This window comes from Dermochelys coriacea, chromosome 5, assembly GCF_009764565.3.
Source record: "Dermochelys coriacea isolate rDerCor1 chromosome 5, rDerCor1.pri.v4, whole genome shotgun sequence".
Lineage (NCBI taxonomy): Eukaryota > Metazoa > Chordata > Testudines > Dermochelyidae > Dermochelys > Dermochelys coriacea.
In genome coordinates this window covers 23,597,874-23,615,431 of record NC_050072.1, presented here as the reverse complement: position 1 = coordinate 23,615,431, position 17,558 = coordinate 23,597,874, and the positions used below count along the sequence as shown (strand labels likewise).

The 17,558-nt window shown below is 39.2% G+C and overlaps 1 protein-coding gene across 3 annotated transcripts in view; it reads right to left on the bottom strand.

Moving 5' to 3' along the window:
- The window catches only part of SUB1 (SUB1 regulator of transcription), a 28,317-nt gene extending 12,239 nt beyond the window's left edge, over window positions 1-16,078 (bottom strand). Inside the window, exons 1-5 of one of the 3 annotated variants that reach the window (XM_038402392.2) lie at window positions 15,929-16,075; window positions 12,928-13,000; window positions 11,646-11,765; window positions 9,247-9,355; window positions 3,834-4,086 (exon numbers count right to left, since the gene is read on the bottom strand). In XM_038402392.2, the coding sequence (XP_038258320.1) occupies window positions 4,007-4,086; window positions 9,247-9,355; window positions 11,646-11,765; window positions 12,928-12,999 (381 nt within the window). In that variant the 5' untranslated portion in view covers window position 13,000; window positions 15,929-16,075 and the 3' untranslated portion in view covers window positions 3,834-4,006. Of the gene's footprint in view, window positions 1-3,833; window positions 4,087-6,413; window positions 6,734-9,246; window positions 9,356-11,645; window positions 11,766-12,927; window positions 13,001-15,928 lie in introns of those variants that run through there. The other 2 variants (XM_043514435.1, XM_043514436.1) reach the window with 2 other exon arrangements.
- Between the last annotated feature and the right edge of the window lie 1,480 nt (window positions 16,079-17,558).

Genomic DNA, 17,558 nt, shown 5'->3' with positions numbered 1-17,558 from the left:
TGGGCCCCTGCTCTGGGAGGGGCAGATTTGATTGCCCCAGGCCACCTCTAAGGCGGCCCCCAGGACCACTACCCAGGAGATCAACAGGACCAGCCACACTAGCTGCTGCTCAGGCAGTTCCTGGAGCCAGCTGGCCCCAGGTCGCTCCAGCAGCAGCTTAGCCAGGAGACACCGGAGCAGCCGGCCCCAGGGCCAGCTGCTCAGACAGCCCGGGAGTCAGCCACAGTTGAAGTCATGGAACGTCACAGAATCTGTGACTTCCAGGACCACCGTGAGAGAATAGCAGCCTTAATGGTGCAAGTCAAAACCTAAAGATTACATTTTAACTGTCATTAATTTCCTATTTTTTGAATCACAATATGCTATAGCTGTCTTCATTCATTTTCAGATCTTGAAACTGATATCATGCTGATACAATTTTTATTTGAACATTTAAGATAATTACAATTGGATGGTTCATATTTCCAGTAGCATCTCCAAGGTAGATACCACCAAAACAAAACATACATTCCACAGTTAACAAAATGACATTTTAGTTACTAGAATTACAACTATTGTTTTGTACAATTTTTTGCTTACAGATGACAAAATATTGTTACTGGGGTATTTCTGTTAACAGTATCAGGTTACTACTACATCTATTTAATTTTAATAGGAATGAAATGGATACCTGTACATAAGGATCATGTACACTGAGGTATTTATTTAGCACTGAGACTATATTTTGGCAAAAACTTTCAATGCACTTTGAGATCTTATGGATTGGAACAGGTTTAATATTTAGTAGTTATGCACTATATAAATACTGATGATCAAACTTGTACAGACTTCTTTTGTAAATCTCTCTTCTTACTGGTTCATATTTAACTGGAATATATGAAGTCAATACTATGTAACATCTTTCTCTCTTGTGCACTTTAATTTCACAAGTACGCTTATAACTAATTTTCATGTCATTTGCAAGTCAATTATCCAAATTTTAGATACGACATCCAATCCTTCCAAACAATTTGTTTTTAAAACCAGAATGATATAACAGTGGGTAACAGTCATATGATATAAATTGATGCAGTTTAAATACTTCTTGTAATTTTTGATGCAGAAGTCTTAAAGTAAAACACTTATTCACAATTGTTAAATAAATACTTCCACATCAGCCATTCAGCACTCCAGCTTTCTTCATGTTCCAAAACATTCTATTTTGCAGCGCATGTTGAGTTAAATCATGAAATTGACTGGCTGATGAGAGAATTACTTCTTATTTTTGAAGAAGCATTTTATTGCTATAGATGGGTTGGGGGAATGGAAGGCTCTGAAGTAAAATTTATACAAAGCTTTATGAAAATATTTCAATAGGAAATATGGCTAGTAGGTTAAAAAAATTTATAATGTAGTAAGTAAAATAAATCTATATCAAAATATTAATGTTAAAATAAAAAATGCCAACAAAACCAAGGATTAATTAAAATCAAAACAGCTTCAGTGAATTCATATCATCCCTGCTCAAACTAATTTGTCTGTTAAAAAGAAGAGCCAATACTCCTTGGTTAAAAAAAAAAAATTGCTTTCATGAGTCTCTGCCAGCATTGTTTCCATAATAAAACTAACACCAGCCATATTAAGCCTTCTCATTCATTCCCAACACCAGAGAACTGATCCCCCCCCCTTAACCCACACACATTTGTTATATTACACCCTAACCAACAGTTACCATGCAAGAACCTCAAGGTCCAGTGCTGCGACAATCATTAATCTGTCCAATGAGAAATGACATTGCTCCCTCCGTTCTTACAATTATGTTCTTCAAAACAACCAGATGAAACAACTGATGTAAGGCAGGTGAAGTCTGAAGTTACAAAGTTTCTGATTTAATGGTGAGATTTCTAGTTAGATTTTGCGTATGATATAAATATTGCAACAGTAAACAAAAAATCTCTTCCAAAGATAGAATAATTTACATTAACAAGAATAGAGATCTGTAACCAATTCTTTTCCTTCATGTCTCTGTGGAATTTTGGCAGGTACCTATTTACTATTCTTTCTGGTGCAGATACATTGCAAGCAACAAGGAATTATTCAAAAAGGACAGTGGAGCTAAAGATGAGATTGCTGCCCTCAGATATGTCTCGTCCTCCCCTCCACCCCACAAACGGCACTTTAAGAACTCAAAGTTCCTCAAAGTGACAAGGGACTAAATGACCTTTGATTAGTTGCATTTGAAATCATTCACTGATAACTCTGTTAAGGAGCAAACGAGGAAAATATGCTACTACATATGTAAATTAACAGTATGTTTAATTATATCCCTTTTTCCTCACGCTTCATTATATCATGTGTACTGGATTATAAATTCTTCAAGGCAGGCATAGTCAGCATATACCACACTAATAAAACATGGCCTCTGTGCATCTGCAATATCAAATTTCTCATGACCTACACAGCAAACAATATTAAGATATTCTGAAATTAAATGAATAGCAAAAACTAGTTATCTAAACAAGCTGAAAAATAGTTTAACATTAAATGGGAAAATACAGCAGATTCAGTACTTGTACATTCAGTGATATACAGTCCCTAAACTGCAATTTTTGTGAAGTCGCTATCTTCTTCCTTGGATTAAAGCAATTCAAAAATCAGATACACATACATGCGCTGCCCCCAACAAATTTCTTCAATGTAGTGTTAATTCACCCACTAACTCATCTCACACCTCGTTTTTGTTAACTTGTAATAAGATACTTTTATGCTTTCCTTTTCAATATTCTGAAGTCATCTATGAAAATTCCTTTCAGTTATGTTGCATCTACTCTACCTCACCTCCTCCTGAAAAGCAGCATCACTCTACTTCAGTTCAGGATCCTGATAGCCAAGTGATAGCCAGCACCAAACAAGCCCTTCCTAAAAGGCTAAAACAACTGTGCACATGTAAGACACACAAATGTGTGGCCTGATCAAGCACTATGAACAGAGCAGAACTGTTTTAGCCCAGATTGAAACCTTGGCTAGGCCAGTTTTAACCCTGCTTGGATCAATCTACACCAACTGTATTATAGCCTAGTTTTAGCCATGCTTAAGCAGGATTGTTGAGCATGTCTAAAAGCTCTATCATGGCAGGGTAAGGGTTCTCGCCAATTAGAATCATCCCTGGATATCAGATAGTATGTTCAAAAGCTATTTTAATCTAATGCAAAGCTTGAAACGAGTAAATAAGTAAGGTTATTAGTTCATCTGTTTAAGCTGGGACCTTTGAAATACAATCTTCATAAATCCTATTCTGAGGTAAAAATCTTACTATAATATACATGTATGTATACCATACTAAAATTCTAGTGCCCAAGAACAAAGCTAATTATCTTTTCTAAGTCAAATGATCTGCAGAAAAATGAAAAGGAAGAATGTGGTTTGTGTTCAAAGTGTTATTGTGGGATAAATCACATACGCTTGTTTAGTGTAATACTTCATGCAAGCAATGCCAAAAAACCTATGTTCTTATCTACATAAGAATAACGTGGTGAATTTTCAAAGACAGCATTTAAGATTATCTACAAAAACTATTTTAATTATTCATTATTTGGACTGAGTTGAAGTCTCCAATGTAAAAGTTATGAATATTTGCAATATAGGCAAGGTGTTTTTTTTTTTTAACGTCTCCTGATTAACAGTTAATATGAACATGTTTTAACTGAACTGAAACCAAAATTTAAAAGGAGACTAAAAATGGTTAACTGGAAGGCCACAAACAGCTATGTGTTATTAGTATTACTGGACTGGTTTTTATTTTATACTGTGTTGAAAGCAAATCATTTCTTTTTAATAAAATATACACAAATAGCCTCACTTAGAATACACTTTTAATGCACATAAAAAAAAAGTATTCATCTTACAAATTGTTTTGCAATCCAAATATACAATAGCTTGGAAAACAAGTATTTTAGAAAACAAAAGCCAATGTGTAAAAAGACTGCTTAAAACAACTAAAACAGTAAAAGTTTCTGTATGGCTGTTTTTACAGTTTTCTTACTGCATCATCAATATCGGAAATCTGTTCCTTCAGCTGGCTCCACTGTTCTGGATTTAAAGAAATACCTGAAATGCATTAAAAACAAATCCTTAGTGCGGTATGAAAACTAAGATCAAGATTTTGTACAACTTTAACAATCTTTGAATGCAAAACAACCTTGCTATGAGATCAGTATTTTTATAACTGTAGAAATGTTAGCTGTAGTGAGTGTTAGATATTTTAGTTAATGTAATTATTCATTTATGACTATTCACTGGAATATTTATATTTAACTTCAGGCTAAACAAGAGGTTAGTCTGCTTATGGATTCTGTCTGGATGTGGGAAGAAGATACAAACTGTAGTGCAGCATCTTTGTAGAAACCCATCCCATGTGTTATGTGAATGTACCAATGGCTCTGATGGCAGGCTGCACTAGAATTCTGGATGAGCTGGAGAGGCCCAGGCTTTTCTTTAGTGTGATAAAAGCCATGTGTTTGTGGATTGAGTTTGCACACACACACACACACACACACACACACACACACACACTCTTAAGATTCACAGATTCCATGGCCAGACAGGACTGTAGTGATTAACTAGCTTGACGTCCTGTACAACAGGCCCCAGTGAACTTTTGCAAAATTCCTAGAGCATAGATGTTTTCTAAAAAGCTAATCTTGATTTCAAAATGGTCAGTGATGGAGAATCCACTGTGCCCATTGATAAACTGTTCCAATGGTTAATTACCTCCACTGTTAAAAATTTAAGAGACTTATCTCCAGTCTGAAATTGGCTAGCTTCAACCTCTAGCCTTTAGATTGTGTTATACTCTTCTCTGCTAGACTGATGGGCCAATTATTAAATACTTGCTCTCCATTCCTTAAAGTCATCCTTTAATCTTCGTTAAAACTAAGTTCTGTATGTTAAGCATGTAAACATTTTTGAAGCAGCATCAAAAGCACTGTGCTTCACCCTGTCTGGTTACAGAATTGATCGCCATTCTTCTCTCCCACCACACAAAATAGTATGACATTTATCTTACTCATGCCTCTATGCACAGTCCTTAAACTTTTAACCCATTGTTTATTTAATGATTTATTTGTGTCTCCATTCATTCAAAGAGCAATCTAGACACACTTTAGGAAAACCTGTAACAGGACTCAAGAAAAAACAGGATCAGGACTTTTTTGGTACCAAATATTTTTATTATTTGAGAATATCAAATGCAAGTACGGCTATTGTCAGCCACCTGTGAACTTTAATCTAGAGGGGGAAAAAAAAACTTTTCCTACATTCTTTCATGTTTTGGACACCAGCTAGTCTGAACATGCTGTCACATAGTTTTATCAAGTTTTCAGAGAAGACAGGTTTGTTTTTTAAAGAAATCTTGACCACTTTATTGAAATTGAGTATTTAATTTTGCACTGGAAAAAATACCAAACAGCATTAAGCCCTTTCAGTCAGAAAATATACAAATTGATTTCTGAAGCTGTCTCAAAATTACCATAGTCACCAACTTCATTTCTAGATGAACAAACCAACAAAATATCAAATATTCTAATCTAGCATGGTTTTCAAAGTGTGCCGATTTCAGTCAAAGCAATTTAAAGACAATACTCATTTTAAGATTAGCTTTTAGTTTAGTTTCCAAAAGGAAACATCACACAGTTGATAACAGAGAAGACAGTTATCTGTTGATGTAGTATTAGTGTTGGCCACATTGCCTAAATATCACTTACCTAAAAAAGTTATATCAACAAAACTTAGGCCACTCAGGAGTGTGAATATTCAATCCCCAAGCGACGTAAATTACACCAACATAAGCATTCACATGCACAGCGCTGTGTCGGCAGAAGAGCATCTCCCACCAAACACAACTTATGCCACTCATGGAGGTGGGTTTTTTATGGCGACAGGAAAGCTTTCTCCCATTGGCACAGAGCGTCTTCACCAGAGGTGCTGCAGCTGTATTGGTACAACTGCGTTGCTGTAGCACTGTACATATAGACATGGCCTTAGTAACATGCATGGCTTGTTCAAGCAGCAACTTACTTTACCAGAGAGTTTATGGTAGTCAAATTTAGTGACTTACATTTCTCATTTAGTCAACATTTGCTTAGTCATGCTGGATTTACAGAGGGGCTTATGGAGTAGACACTTAATTCCCACAGAATTTCAGTGGGATTTGTGTGTTTAAGTCATTAGGCTCCACTGAAAATCCTAGCCTGAAACTACAGTACAACTTAATTTTGTTGGGATTACACGAAAACCAACATGTTGGAATGTTACTGCTTGGGCTCTGCTTTCCCAATTGCTGAAGTAACAAAACTTCAATTGAAAGCCAAGCTCTAGTGTGATATGTACTAAATCAATAGTAGGTAATGGCAAAACAAAGGGGTTTTTTTTTTTCCCAGTTTTAGTAAACTGACTAAATAAATGAGAGAAACTGCACTGAGAAGTTTTCTAGAATACAGTGTCTTCATCTGCCACCTGGATTAATTGTTCCAGATAGATTTCCTACTTCCTTTACACACTATCAGTTTCTGAAATTAGAACAAACTAGTCAAGATATAGATAATGTTGTTTGTACACCTGCAGTAACTTCAACCCCAGGGGGAAAAAAAGTTATTTTCTGAGCTCTACATCTGTGAAACTGCCAAGACATTTCTACCAGTCATGAACTTCACTGAGTTCAGCAGCAAAAACATTTTTGGGTGGTTCTCTTCCAGCTCTGAAAAACGTATTATAAGGTACATATCATAGCAGTATTCATTTCATTTTTACTTTTAACATCTATACTGGTACTTTAGATTGAGAATACAGAAAAGAAAGTTAGATCAAGGAAGTGCTTTACATATCCACAATTTAACTCTGTTTTTGGGGTACCACTGACATTTTTCCTGCTCCTTGTCAAAGCTTGAACCATCTCAAACTCTTTGTAAAAAGTTGTAAGAAAAATTAGCTGCATATATGACCCAACAATCTTCAACTATGAACTCTTCATTGAGAATACCAGTATTGACTACAAAGTAGTCCATGGTTGTTTTGGATGATGAAAATGGATATTTCTTTGACTGTGCACTAAACAAGCGTTTTAACAAGTTTAGTTATACTGCTGCTGCCAGATGCATCTGATAGTGGTAATGATGAAGCTAACAACAATGCAGAAAGCGGTCATTCGTCTCACCTGTATAATTCTAAAATTAACTGCCTGAAAACTTCGTTGACTCACAGATAATGTTGCACGGTGCTGCCTCGTGCCCTTCCAGAATGTGGAGATTGGCTAAACTTAAACCTCTGAAAACCAGGAAATACAAAGTTAAGGTTGTGTTGCAGGGATGGTGTGTACCTTAGCTCTGTCCCTCTCCAGATGGCAACAGACACTAGGAATGGTTCAGTAAAAATTGTGCCATAAGACATGAGGAAAGACTATGAGAAAGTGACACTGTGTTGTGTTACAGATCTGAATTGCACCACCACTATAAAAAAAAAAAAAAAAAAAAAAAGAAACTGGAACTCCTATTTCTATGTCAACTAAAATTTTGGAATTAAATTTCTCATGCCTAGTCCCAACCTAAGAGGTTAAACAGATGATGATAGTTTATCTGTACTCAGATAATTCAAAGCAGTTATTTTTTCAATGGATTTTTCAAAACTTTCAATGGATTTAGTCTGAATTCCAAGAAATTTAGTTAAAAAAACAAAAATTACATATTGTGTTTTGCTCAAATGATGTTTATACCAGCAGTATAGTAGTTCAACCTGCTTGTGGTTGATATTTTATTCCGTTGCCTAAACTAGTTCATACAGAATGTCTGGGTCAAGTTCAAAACTCAGCAGTACAAGGCAGTCAAATCAATATGGATACCAGGACATCTCCATTATATTATGATGCCCTACTGCACTGCCACCTTTGATATTCTCTCATGGTCCAGTCCCACGCCCACTGTAGTCAATGGGATTCTTTCCCTAAACATGAACGGGCACTGAATGGAGCCTTGAATGACAAACTTCTCAACTTCTAAACACTTAAAATTCTCATTCAGATGAAATGAAACTTCTCTGCTTCTTGTTATAACCCCCAAAGGAAAATAATCCAGCAATAGTTAACTTTGTTTTTAAATATTTTTCTAAAATGTAATAAAAACGCTAACATTACTCACCAAAAGATCCAGAATATTCAGACTGACAGAGAAACAGTATCTTCAATGTCATCCTTGGCATGGGTAGCACACTTTTCAAAATGTTGTTTCATTCCTGCTACCAAGCCCTGCATTGTCTTTGTTACGCTTATACAGCATGTGATCCTTTCTTAATACTTCCAAATGATACAGGAATCTCTTCAAAAATATTCCCATATGGGACTTTTGCATCTTGGAGACATGGTAGGTTTCCCCAAAAAATGTTTAGTACTATAACTTACTGGTATAACACTGTAAAAATTAAACAAAATTTTTCTGCAAAATTTGTATCAAAGCAGTTGTGTTTCCACTGAACCCTGTTCAGCTCCAAAACTGATAATAGGTTATCATGCAGTTTATTATCTCATGCAATGGTAACTTAAAACTATCTGGGGGAAATAAGAAGTGCTAAAATATTAGAGAAAAACGCAACAGTTATTCAGTAGTCCAGGCTACAGAATTTTTTTTAATACTTTTCCCATCTATTGTTTCTAAAGAGAAAATGCAGGCTTGTTTTGATGAATGCTATTTAGACATGGTGCCTAACTTCAATCCACTGCAACACAAACTTTCATTTTAAATTATAAAAATTTAAAGCACAACTTTCAGGCAGATAAAGCAAATTTAAACCTGAATTTACAACTAATTTGTTTAAAAATTGTCTTTTTATTTTTAAGTTACGGTGTTTTATACCCCATTTAAAACTGTGGACCATATCCTCTTTGCCAAGGAACCAAAACAGATTTTTAGGAGTGGGAGAAAAGGAAAAAGGGACCAGAACTGTGGCATGTGCCTAGATTCCCCCCCCCCCATATTACGGCTTTCCCATTAACATATTTTAGAGTTACTTAGAAGATGTCTTATTGGGTAAGAAGAAAGTATAATCAAGACATTAAAATCAAGAATGGACATATAGAAAAAGATCTCAAAGCCTCATTATTTAGTTGTGAAGCATATGTATCTGATACTTACAGAATTCTTCAAGTTAGATGATTTTCCTCAATAAAGCTAAACTAAATATATTTTAATGCTATGCAACCAATGACACAAAATAGAAGCTCACCTTTTCTGCCAGGTTTCATTTCACCTTCTTGATCCATCCAGTATTCTCTAATATCAATTAGGACTTTCCCTTTAAAGTCACGAACACTGACATATCTCATTTTGCCAATCTGCCAATAAAACAAATCAGAACAATTGAATACATTTTACACAGTACTTGGATTATTCATTTTTCTAATCAGCATTAAATACTTAGATATGAGGCACTGCATATTGCTGCAGCTTATTTTAGATTTAAGTAGAAGTGATTGGATTAAGTATTTTCCTGAAGAAGTATATCAGGACTAATAAGTGATGACAGCATTAATGGATGAAGGACTGAACATGTTTTAAGAGAATTCAGCATTATTTCCTGGAAAAATGGGTGTCCTCAAAAGAAAATTCATGTGCATCTAAAAGCTGAATTCCTAATAAATACTGCCAATTTAAATTACGGATGCTTTCAGAAAAAAATCCTGCTTCCTTGTGCAAACTTTGTTAACGAAGCTAGAAAATGCTAAGAGAAGACAATCCATTTGAATTTGTTTTCAAGCTATAAGACTAATGAAGATGATAGCAAAACCCCCACTTCCTCCTACTCTAAATCTAAGTTCATGTCAATGTTTCCAGAAACAAAGTGAGATCTACACAGGTATAATAAGCAGAAATTCTTGAAATTATGAATTTCTAATAAATTCAGGTGGTGGAGGCCACAAACTCCAAACACACACAGATTGTCCGATGCTTAGCTCAAGGCTAAATCCTCATAGAACTAGGTTAGAGAATTGGATATCACAACCAAATTAAATCCTAGATGGCACAAGAAAGCAGATTTCACATCTATATATGGCAAGCAACTGTCTGCTTTTCTAAGATTAACTGCACCTGACAACATCATTAGAACTTCCAGAAGTCACGCTCCCCACTGTGAAAAACCCCTATGAAGCACTGTATTGCTTCCACTGTTTTCAGACACCAAATTACATTAAAGGAAGCTTAAAAGCACAAAACACACACTTTAACATTGCTTTTCCAGGTAAGCAATTGCTTTACTTGCCACAGGAATTTTTAAGTAATCAAGAATGGGAGGGAACAGTGCTTTATCCTATATTTAAGAACCCCTACATATAGGTGCCAAATTCTGAATTATGTTACAAGTTTATTTTACATTGCTTTCAGAGTGAAAAACATACAAAGATGGGAGACTTTCATTCAACACAAGAAAGATATTTTACTGGTTTTCCTATTAATCTTCACATTTAATTGATACGCCACTGACATTGCTAACAGACAAAAGTAAGTCCGAACCAGAATCCCAAACTTTGGAAGTGTTCTGATTCAAGTCAGATTCTGGATACATCACAGAGTGCTCTATTTTTAAATACAAGGCAGACTGAAGAGCTAATGCGGAATACTAAAGTTCAAGCCCCAACTCTCACTTGCTTTGTCCCCCACCCTAAGCTACTTCCTTTGCCAGCATTAATGCCCTGATTTTAGGCTTCTTTTCAGGCCCTTTCACCGAATTCTTCAAAAGTTCCTCCCACATTCCTTGAATGGAAAAACCCTGTCCCTTTCTTACTGTCTTTAAGCAGGCTCACAGCAGGCATTCTCCTCTCCCCAATCTTTCTTGCAATGCGGAACAGGAAGCTGAGGCCTTATATTCCTGCTCCTTTCTCAGCACACTGACTGATGTAAGGCTTACAACTCCCAGATGTCCTCAAGAACTACAACACCCTGAATGCCTTATTGCAGAAATAGGCTAGTAACTGGGCCTGTCTTGAAGAGGACTGCACACTCCGTTGCGAAGAGAACTAGCAGTTCTCCAAAATGATCTGCTTCAATCTTCTCCGATAATCTGTTAATAAAAACTGAATCCCAGAATAAAAGGAGCACATATAAACTCAAGGACAAACTTATCCCGAGACCCTGTCTGGTACGGCGAGAGCTCTGACAGCTGCTCTTCGTCCAGTTGGGTAGGCAGAAGAGAAGTCGTACTGATTTCTGGGAACCTCTTGTTAAAAGCATTTCCATATAGATCAGGTTTTGAATTAACATTTACAGCCTAATTATAATTCTATTAATAGAGTTTACAATAGAAATGCCTAACTCTCAAAAAAAAAATGACACTATAAATCAAGACAAAATACTGGAAACAAGTGATACAATCAATGAACCAAAGTTAGAATTGAATGGCGTAGCATGGATTATTTTACTCTATAAAATCCCATCTCACTTTCACTCTAACATGTAACCCTATTTAGCCAAAACATGCCAAGAGATTGAATGCTATGCTATACCTGGATAAGAAATCAAGAAGTGTTCAAAGGTTCTCTTCATAAAGATTAGAGAATACAAACTATAATATGCTTCCCAAGGAACCCTTCAACCAACAGTCCCTAGAAGTAACATTATCAATGTTACCTGAAACATATTCTCATCTCTGTTGCTGCTTTGCTTAGAGGAAGCTGCACCTTTAGAACTTTCACCAGTCTTTTGTTTCTTTACAGGCTTTTCTGGAGCTGCTTGCTTTTTCCTCTTTGCCTTTAACCAAAAATTTAAAAATAAAATAAATAAATAATACACACACACCCACCCCCCATTCTATTAGTTATTAAAAGAAGAAATCAGAGGCTGCAAAGTACTATTACATTATGTAGTTCATCTCACAACCAATACAAGACTTTAATACAGTGAATTTGGGGTGGGATTTTCAAAAGTGCTCTTAGATGTCCTAATTCTGCTCCTACTGAAGTCAATGGTAAAAAAAAAAAACTCTCATTGGACTCCAAGAGGAACAAATTAGAGAACAATAAGCACTTTTGTAAACTCTACCCTTAATGTTTTACCTTACACTAAAATTGCTCAGAGCAAGGAGACAAAATACTGCTATTTCAAAAAGTGAGCGCATGTGGGATTTTTTAAAGACTATTTTAATCTTTTGGAACCCAAAGAAGATCTAAATAAAATTGAGGTGGACAATACATTCTTTTTATACACACTCACCTTGCATTTTAAAATTTCCCCAATTCAAGGGAGAGGGAAGGAGAGAAAGAATGTTCCTCTCTCTGTTATTCTGACTTTACCATTTTGTTACTAACTTATGTACAGCACTCCAAGATTGTCATGCTTTCACAGCTTTAATATCTACAGTGAGCTACAGAATATACATAAAAAATACTGTTTTGTCATATCTACAGAAAACTCAACCTGCATTTCAAAACGCAGAATGCTCACTACAATAATTTTAGCCGAGCATGTATATCAACTCTTAATGGGCTTGAGAAGCTAAACAATCATGTTTCTCAACATCAGCTTTCACAGCTGTTTAGGAGGAAGAGAAATGTTAACAGAGTAAGGGAACTAATATGGTTTAGTATTCTTGCTCTGACCACAGAGATCTACAGAACTCCAAGAACCTTGTGATTAGATGCCACAAGCGAAATACCAAATGATAGAAAGTCGATCTTTAAAAAAAAAAAAAAAAAAAAAAAAAAAAAGATAGATTCATTCCATATTTAGAAGCATCTCACCTTCCAACCACTGATCCCAGTTTTAATAAAAAGAGCTAGGCAACACAAACACCATGGCATACATATTCCAGCAAAATTGAATTGCCTCCTAATCCAAGCCAGAGTAAGTTTGCTTGGTGTTTTGTTTAATTATTAGATTAAAAATGCAGTAAGCAATTGTGTTCAATATTCACCTTTTTGTCAACTTCACTATCTGAATCACTGACAGATGAGCTTGAAGACACGAGTTCCTTTGATTTAGGCATTCTGGAGAGAAGAAAGGTATTGTGAAAATGTCATACAGGAAACACTGCCCTTTATGACTAGAATGCATGCCCCAAATTCCTTTGTTAAGCCTCTTCTCTCATCCTATTCAAAGCCAACATTAAGACTGGCAAGAAACTTCAATATGTCTGAGCAACAGTGTGATATCATCACGTAGTCCTTCATCTCCTTTCCTTTGATCCATTCCCTTCATTTGTGTACTGTCTCACTTATTTTGTAACCTATTCAGGACAAGGACTCAGGGCAGGTCTACGCTTAAAACACTGCATCAGCAGCGGCTTCACCACTGTAGCACTTCAATGAAAGCGCTACTACACTGAAGGAAGAGCTTCTCCTTTTAGTGTGGTTAATCCACTTCTGCAAGAGGCAGTAGCTGTGTCAATGGAAGAAGCCGTCCCGTTGACATAGCATTGTCTACACGAGGGATTATTAGGTTGGTATAACTACACTGCTAAGGGGTCTGGATTTTTCAGACCCTTGAGAGACCTAGTTACACTGATGTAAGTTTATAGCGTAGACATGGCCGCAATTTTTTTTTTTTTTTACTTGATTTGTGATACCCCTAACACGTTCTCTGGTGCACAAATAGTAATAAATAGGTCAGTCTAAATTACTAAGAATTTAATTTATCATCAAAACAAACTAATTAAACATTTCTACATACATTTAAATAGAAGTTTTCAATGAATGTCACAACACATATGGATACATCATGATCTAGCAAATGACTCCCTTCACTCTTATGTACTGTTATTTTCTCTACTTTGATTTCCAAGTCACAGAATGACAACTGCTAGTAAAGAGATACCAAGAACCATCATCATAAACTTTTCTACCCATGTTTCAAAAAATTAAAAAAATATGGTGTTGTGGTTAAGCCACATTTAGGTGAGAATATCTAAAACTGTATTCTCAGTTCTGCCACATATTTCCTAGGTGATCTCAGGCAAATCACTTAAGGCCCAATTTTCATTAGTTAGGCATGCATGGAAAACCACATCTTTTTAAAGGGATACTGCCAGATGTGTCTACTCTGCAAACCCATGGATAGATATAGTATATGAATATCTAGTATTCCATGTACAAGAGAGACACAGGAAGGATTTTAAATAATTGCTTTTAATATCTTTCCAGCCTTTGAAAGAACAAAAAAGTATGTTATAGAGGGGAATAGTTTGTAAGGAAGGAACTATAGTGAGAGATGGGGGAGTATGTGAACTACTGGTTTATATCAAGTAAAAGGAGGATGACTCCCAGGGCAATACAATAGTGCAAGGTAATGTGTTAGGATGAAGACACAACAATATATGGCATGGGTAGCCAAACTGGCTCATGAGCCGCATGTGGCTCTTTTACAGTTAAAAAAATGTGGCTCGCGGAGCCCCCCACTCTCCACCTACTAGACTCGGTGGGGAGTGAGGAGGCTCAGGACCTCTGCCTTGCAGCAGGGTGATGGGGCAGGGGCTTCTATCCAACGGGGAGGGGGCTTCAACCCCATGGGGCAGGCCTTCCCTCACTTTCAAACTTCTGAAAATTGTCTTCTGTGGCTCAGAGGGTCAATAAGTGTGGCCATGCCTGACGTATGGAATGAATACATGTGGTGAAAGAACAGTGTCAGGTGAAAAAAAAAAAAATATCAGCCAACATGAGGGGAAATGGAACACAGATGAGGAGGAGAAGGGAGAATAGGAAATTGGAATGTGCTGGGGGTTACAAAAGGAATGAGAGGAAAAAACGGTCTGCCATGTCATAGGGTTGGAAATGTGCTGAAGAGGAGCAGGACCCACTATGTGGGTGGGAAACAGGATGCAAGAAGGTAGGCCAGTGTGTTTGATACAGCGTGCACAGGCAATGGTACAGAATTATTTTTTTTTTTTTTTTATTAAAGTGAAGGGAGAGAGAATGAGGACAGCAAAAGGTGCATGAAGCGAATAAGAACGAATGGGCACCAAGAATGAGAATGCGCCAAGATGATAAAGAACCAATGGGGAATAATATAGGACATGGGCTAGAATTAGCCAGAGACAACACGCAGAAACAGGGCAATGGGACCGAATGGGTCACTCAGAGGCAAGGTTATCTAGTACCCAGTGATGGAAAGGAGACCACGTGAAGGGATATGGGTCACGAGGTGGGAGCAGATATGGGGCACCCAGAAGAAAATGGGGGTGGAGAGGAATCACTGAAGGGGGAAATGGAGGGAGATGAGACTGGACAGGTCACTGAGTACAGAATGGGGGACAGCCCAGAAACACAGAAGATAAAGGGGGCAGGCGGTTCCCAGCCGCCATTTTCTCCCTCGTTCAGATGCTCCCCTCCCCCCCAAATGAGCATAGACTGGGGGAAGACGGGCCGGGTGAGCAAAGGGGCACACGGCACCGAAACACTGAGTGCGAGCGGGGCGGGTCACTGGGGGCGGCCGTCATGTCATGGGATGGGGGCGGGTGGCGCAATGGGGGATGGAGGTAGGCGGTTCCCCGCCGCCATTTTCTCCCTCACTCGGATGAGCTCTCTTTGCCCCCCAAAGATGGCAGGGCCTCTTGACGCAGCGCCCCCCTCCCCCCCCAACATGGCGGGGCCTCTTGACGCAGCGCCGCCCCCCCCCCCCAAGGATGAGCGGGAGAAGGTCTCCCTCCCCCCCCCCCCATGATAATGGGCAGAGCAGGAGCTTGACGGGAATCCCGCGGGCCGAGCCTTCCCCAGCGTTCGAGACGCGGCGGCTCATCCTCCCGCTGGGTCCGCGCGCGCGGAGCTGCCAGACCGCCCCTCCCCCCCCCGGCTCCCACAGGCCCTGAGCTAGGGGAAGAGGGAGATATAAGATGGCGACGGGTGCCGGGCAGGCAGCCCCCCGGGGGGAGGGGGGGTGAGGCGGGGGGGGGGGGAAAGAGAGAGCGCGAGCGCGATACTCACGTCCCGCTCCCGCTGCGTGCGGCTCTCTCCTCCGAAGCACACCACCGCCACTAAGAGAAACGGAAATGTCGCAACCGGCAAGCCCCACCCGCCGGCCTGCGTCATTACGTCCCGCCGCGCCGCACGGAGGGTGCTGCCGAGGCGGGGGTCTTTAAAGAGGAAGGAAGCGTCTCTTTATTCCAAGCCGCGAGGCTCGCTGGGTGGCTCTGTGCTTCCCTCCCCGGCGTAGAAGGGAGCCAGCCCAGAGAATGGGTGTTCACCGCCCCCCACGCCCCTGCGGCCTGGGCAGGAAGCTGAGCCCTAGTCACTCCCTTCAGCTCGGGCTTAATATCCGGGGAGGGTAACAGACTCCTTGTGCAGGGCCCAGGTCTTGCTCTCCCCTGTACTCTAAATTGAAGGGAGACTAGACACGTCAAGAGCAAGGGACTCTGGGGCCCCGACTCCCCTTTTGCAGCACGTGCAGCTTGGCCCGCCTCCCAGCTGGGGGATTATTAGCACCATAGCACTCAGGTGATAATCTCAGCACAGATCTGGGGAGTAAACTAGTTTCACACTCTTCAGCAGTGGTGTTTCCACGCCATGGCATGGCCATCCCAGAGCAGTAGGTTGCAGCTGCATGGCTCGTGGGGCCCTGTCACTTCCCCTGGAGGCTTTGTCCTTGTGTAGGAAGTCTCTGGCTCTTAGAGTTGCAAATACAGTAGAACCTTCCAAAGGTGAACAGATGCAGTGCTATCCTACAGTCAACATCTAAACATGCAGTAGCTCTCAAAGATTCCCTCATTCATTTCACTTGGTGTTAATTCTGAATACTAGTGACACTTTAAGTGCTATTTTAGTGATGAAATAGTGCTGTGCTGAGTTTCAGGGGAACATGTAGTATGATCAGTTGCAGAGTTGTACCAACTGCCCTGCTGATAGAAGACAACTTTCCAAGGTTGTCATCTTCCACAAGCAGTAAATTCACACTATTACTTTATGAAGCTTTGGCTTCAGTCCTGGGTAGCAGGGCTCAGGCTTCAACCCCAGGTGGCAAGGCTTTGGCTTTCTGCCTTGTGCCCCAGCAAGTCTAATGGGGGATCTCAGATCCCTGGTTGAGAACCACTAATTTAGAATCTCCTGTGTACAAGAACCCAGCATTCACATCATTATGATTATGTCTACACTGCAGCTGGGAGCAAGGTGCCCAGCCTAAGCAGATAGACTCATGCTAACTCCACTCAAGCTAGTACACTAAAAAAAGCAGTGTGGCGTGGTCATTGTAGTTCAGGCTCTTAAGGGTCTGAGTCTCAGAAGTGATAGTGTCCACACTGCTATTTTTAGCATGCTCACTCATGCCAAGCTAGTGTGAGCAGGCTTACCCAGGTGGGACGATCGCTTCCAGCTGCAGTGTAGACATACACTCTGCTACTAGGGGATAACCATGCAACTAAGATGATGTAACACTAGTATGGCAGTGACTTTGCTATTACTTGTTAAATGTCAGAATGCTCAGTATGAAGGCATTTTCCAGAAACCTGAAGAATCTCAGTTCTTCCACTGACCTGCCTCCCAAGAGTTTAGTAAATGTTGCACATAAGCGTCTTTGACCCTGCTGGACAATCCACTTCATTTGGTGTCCCATGCCTGCCAT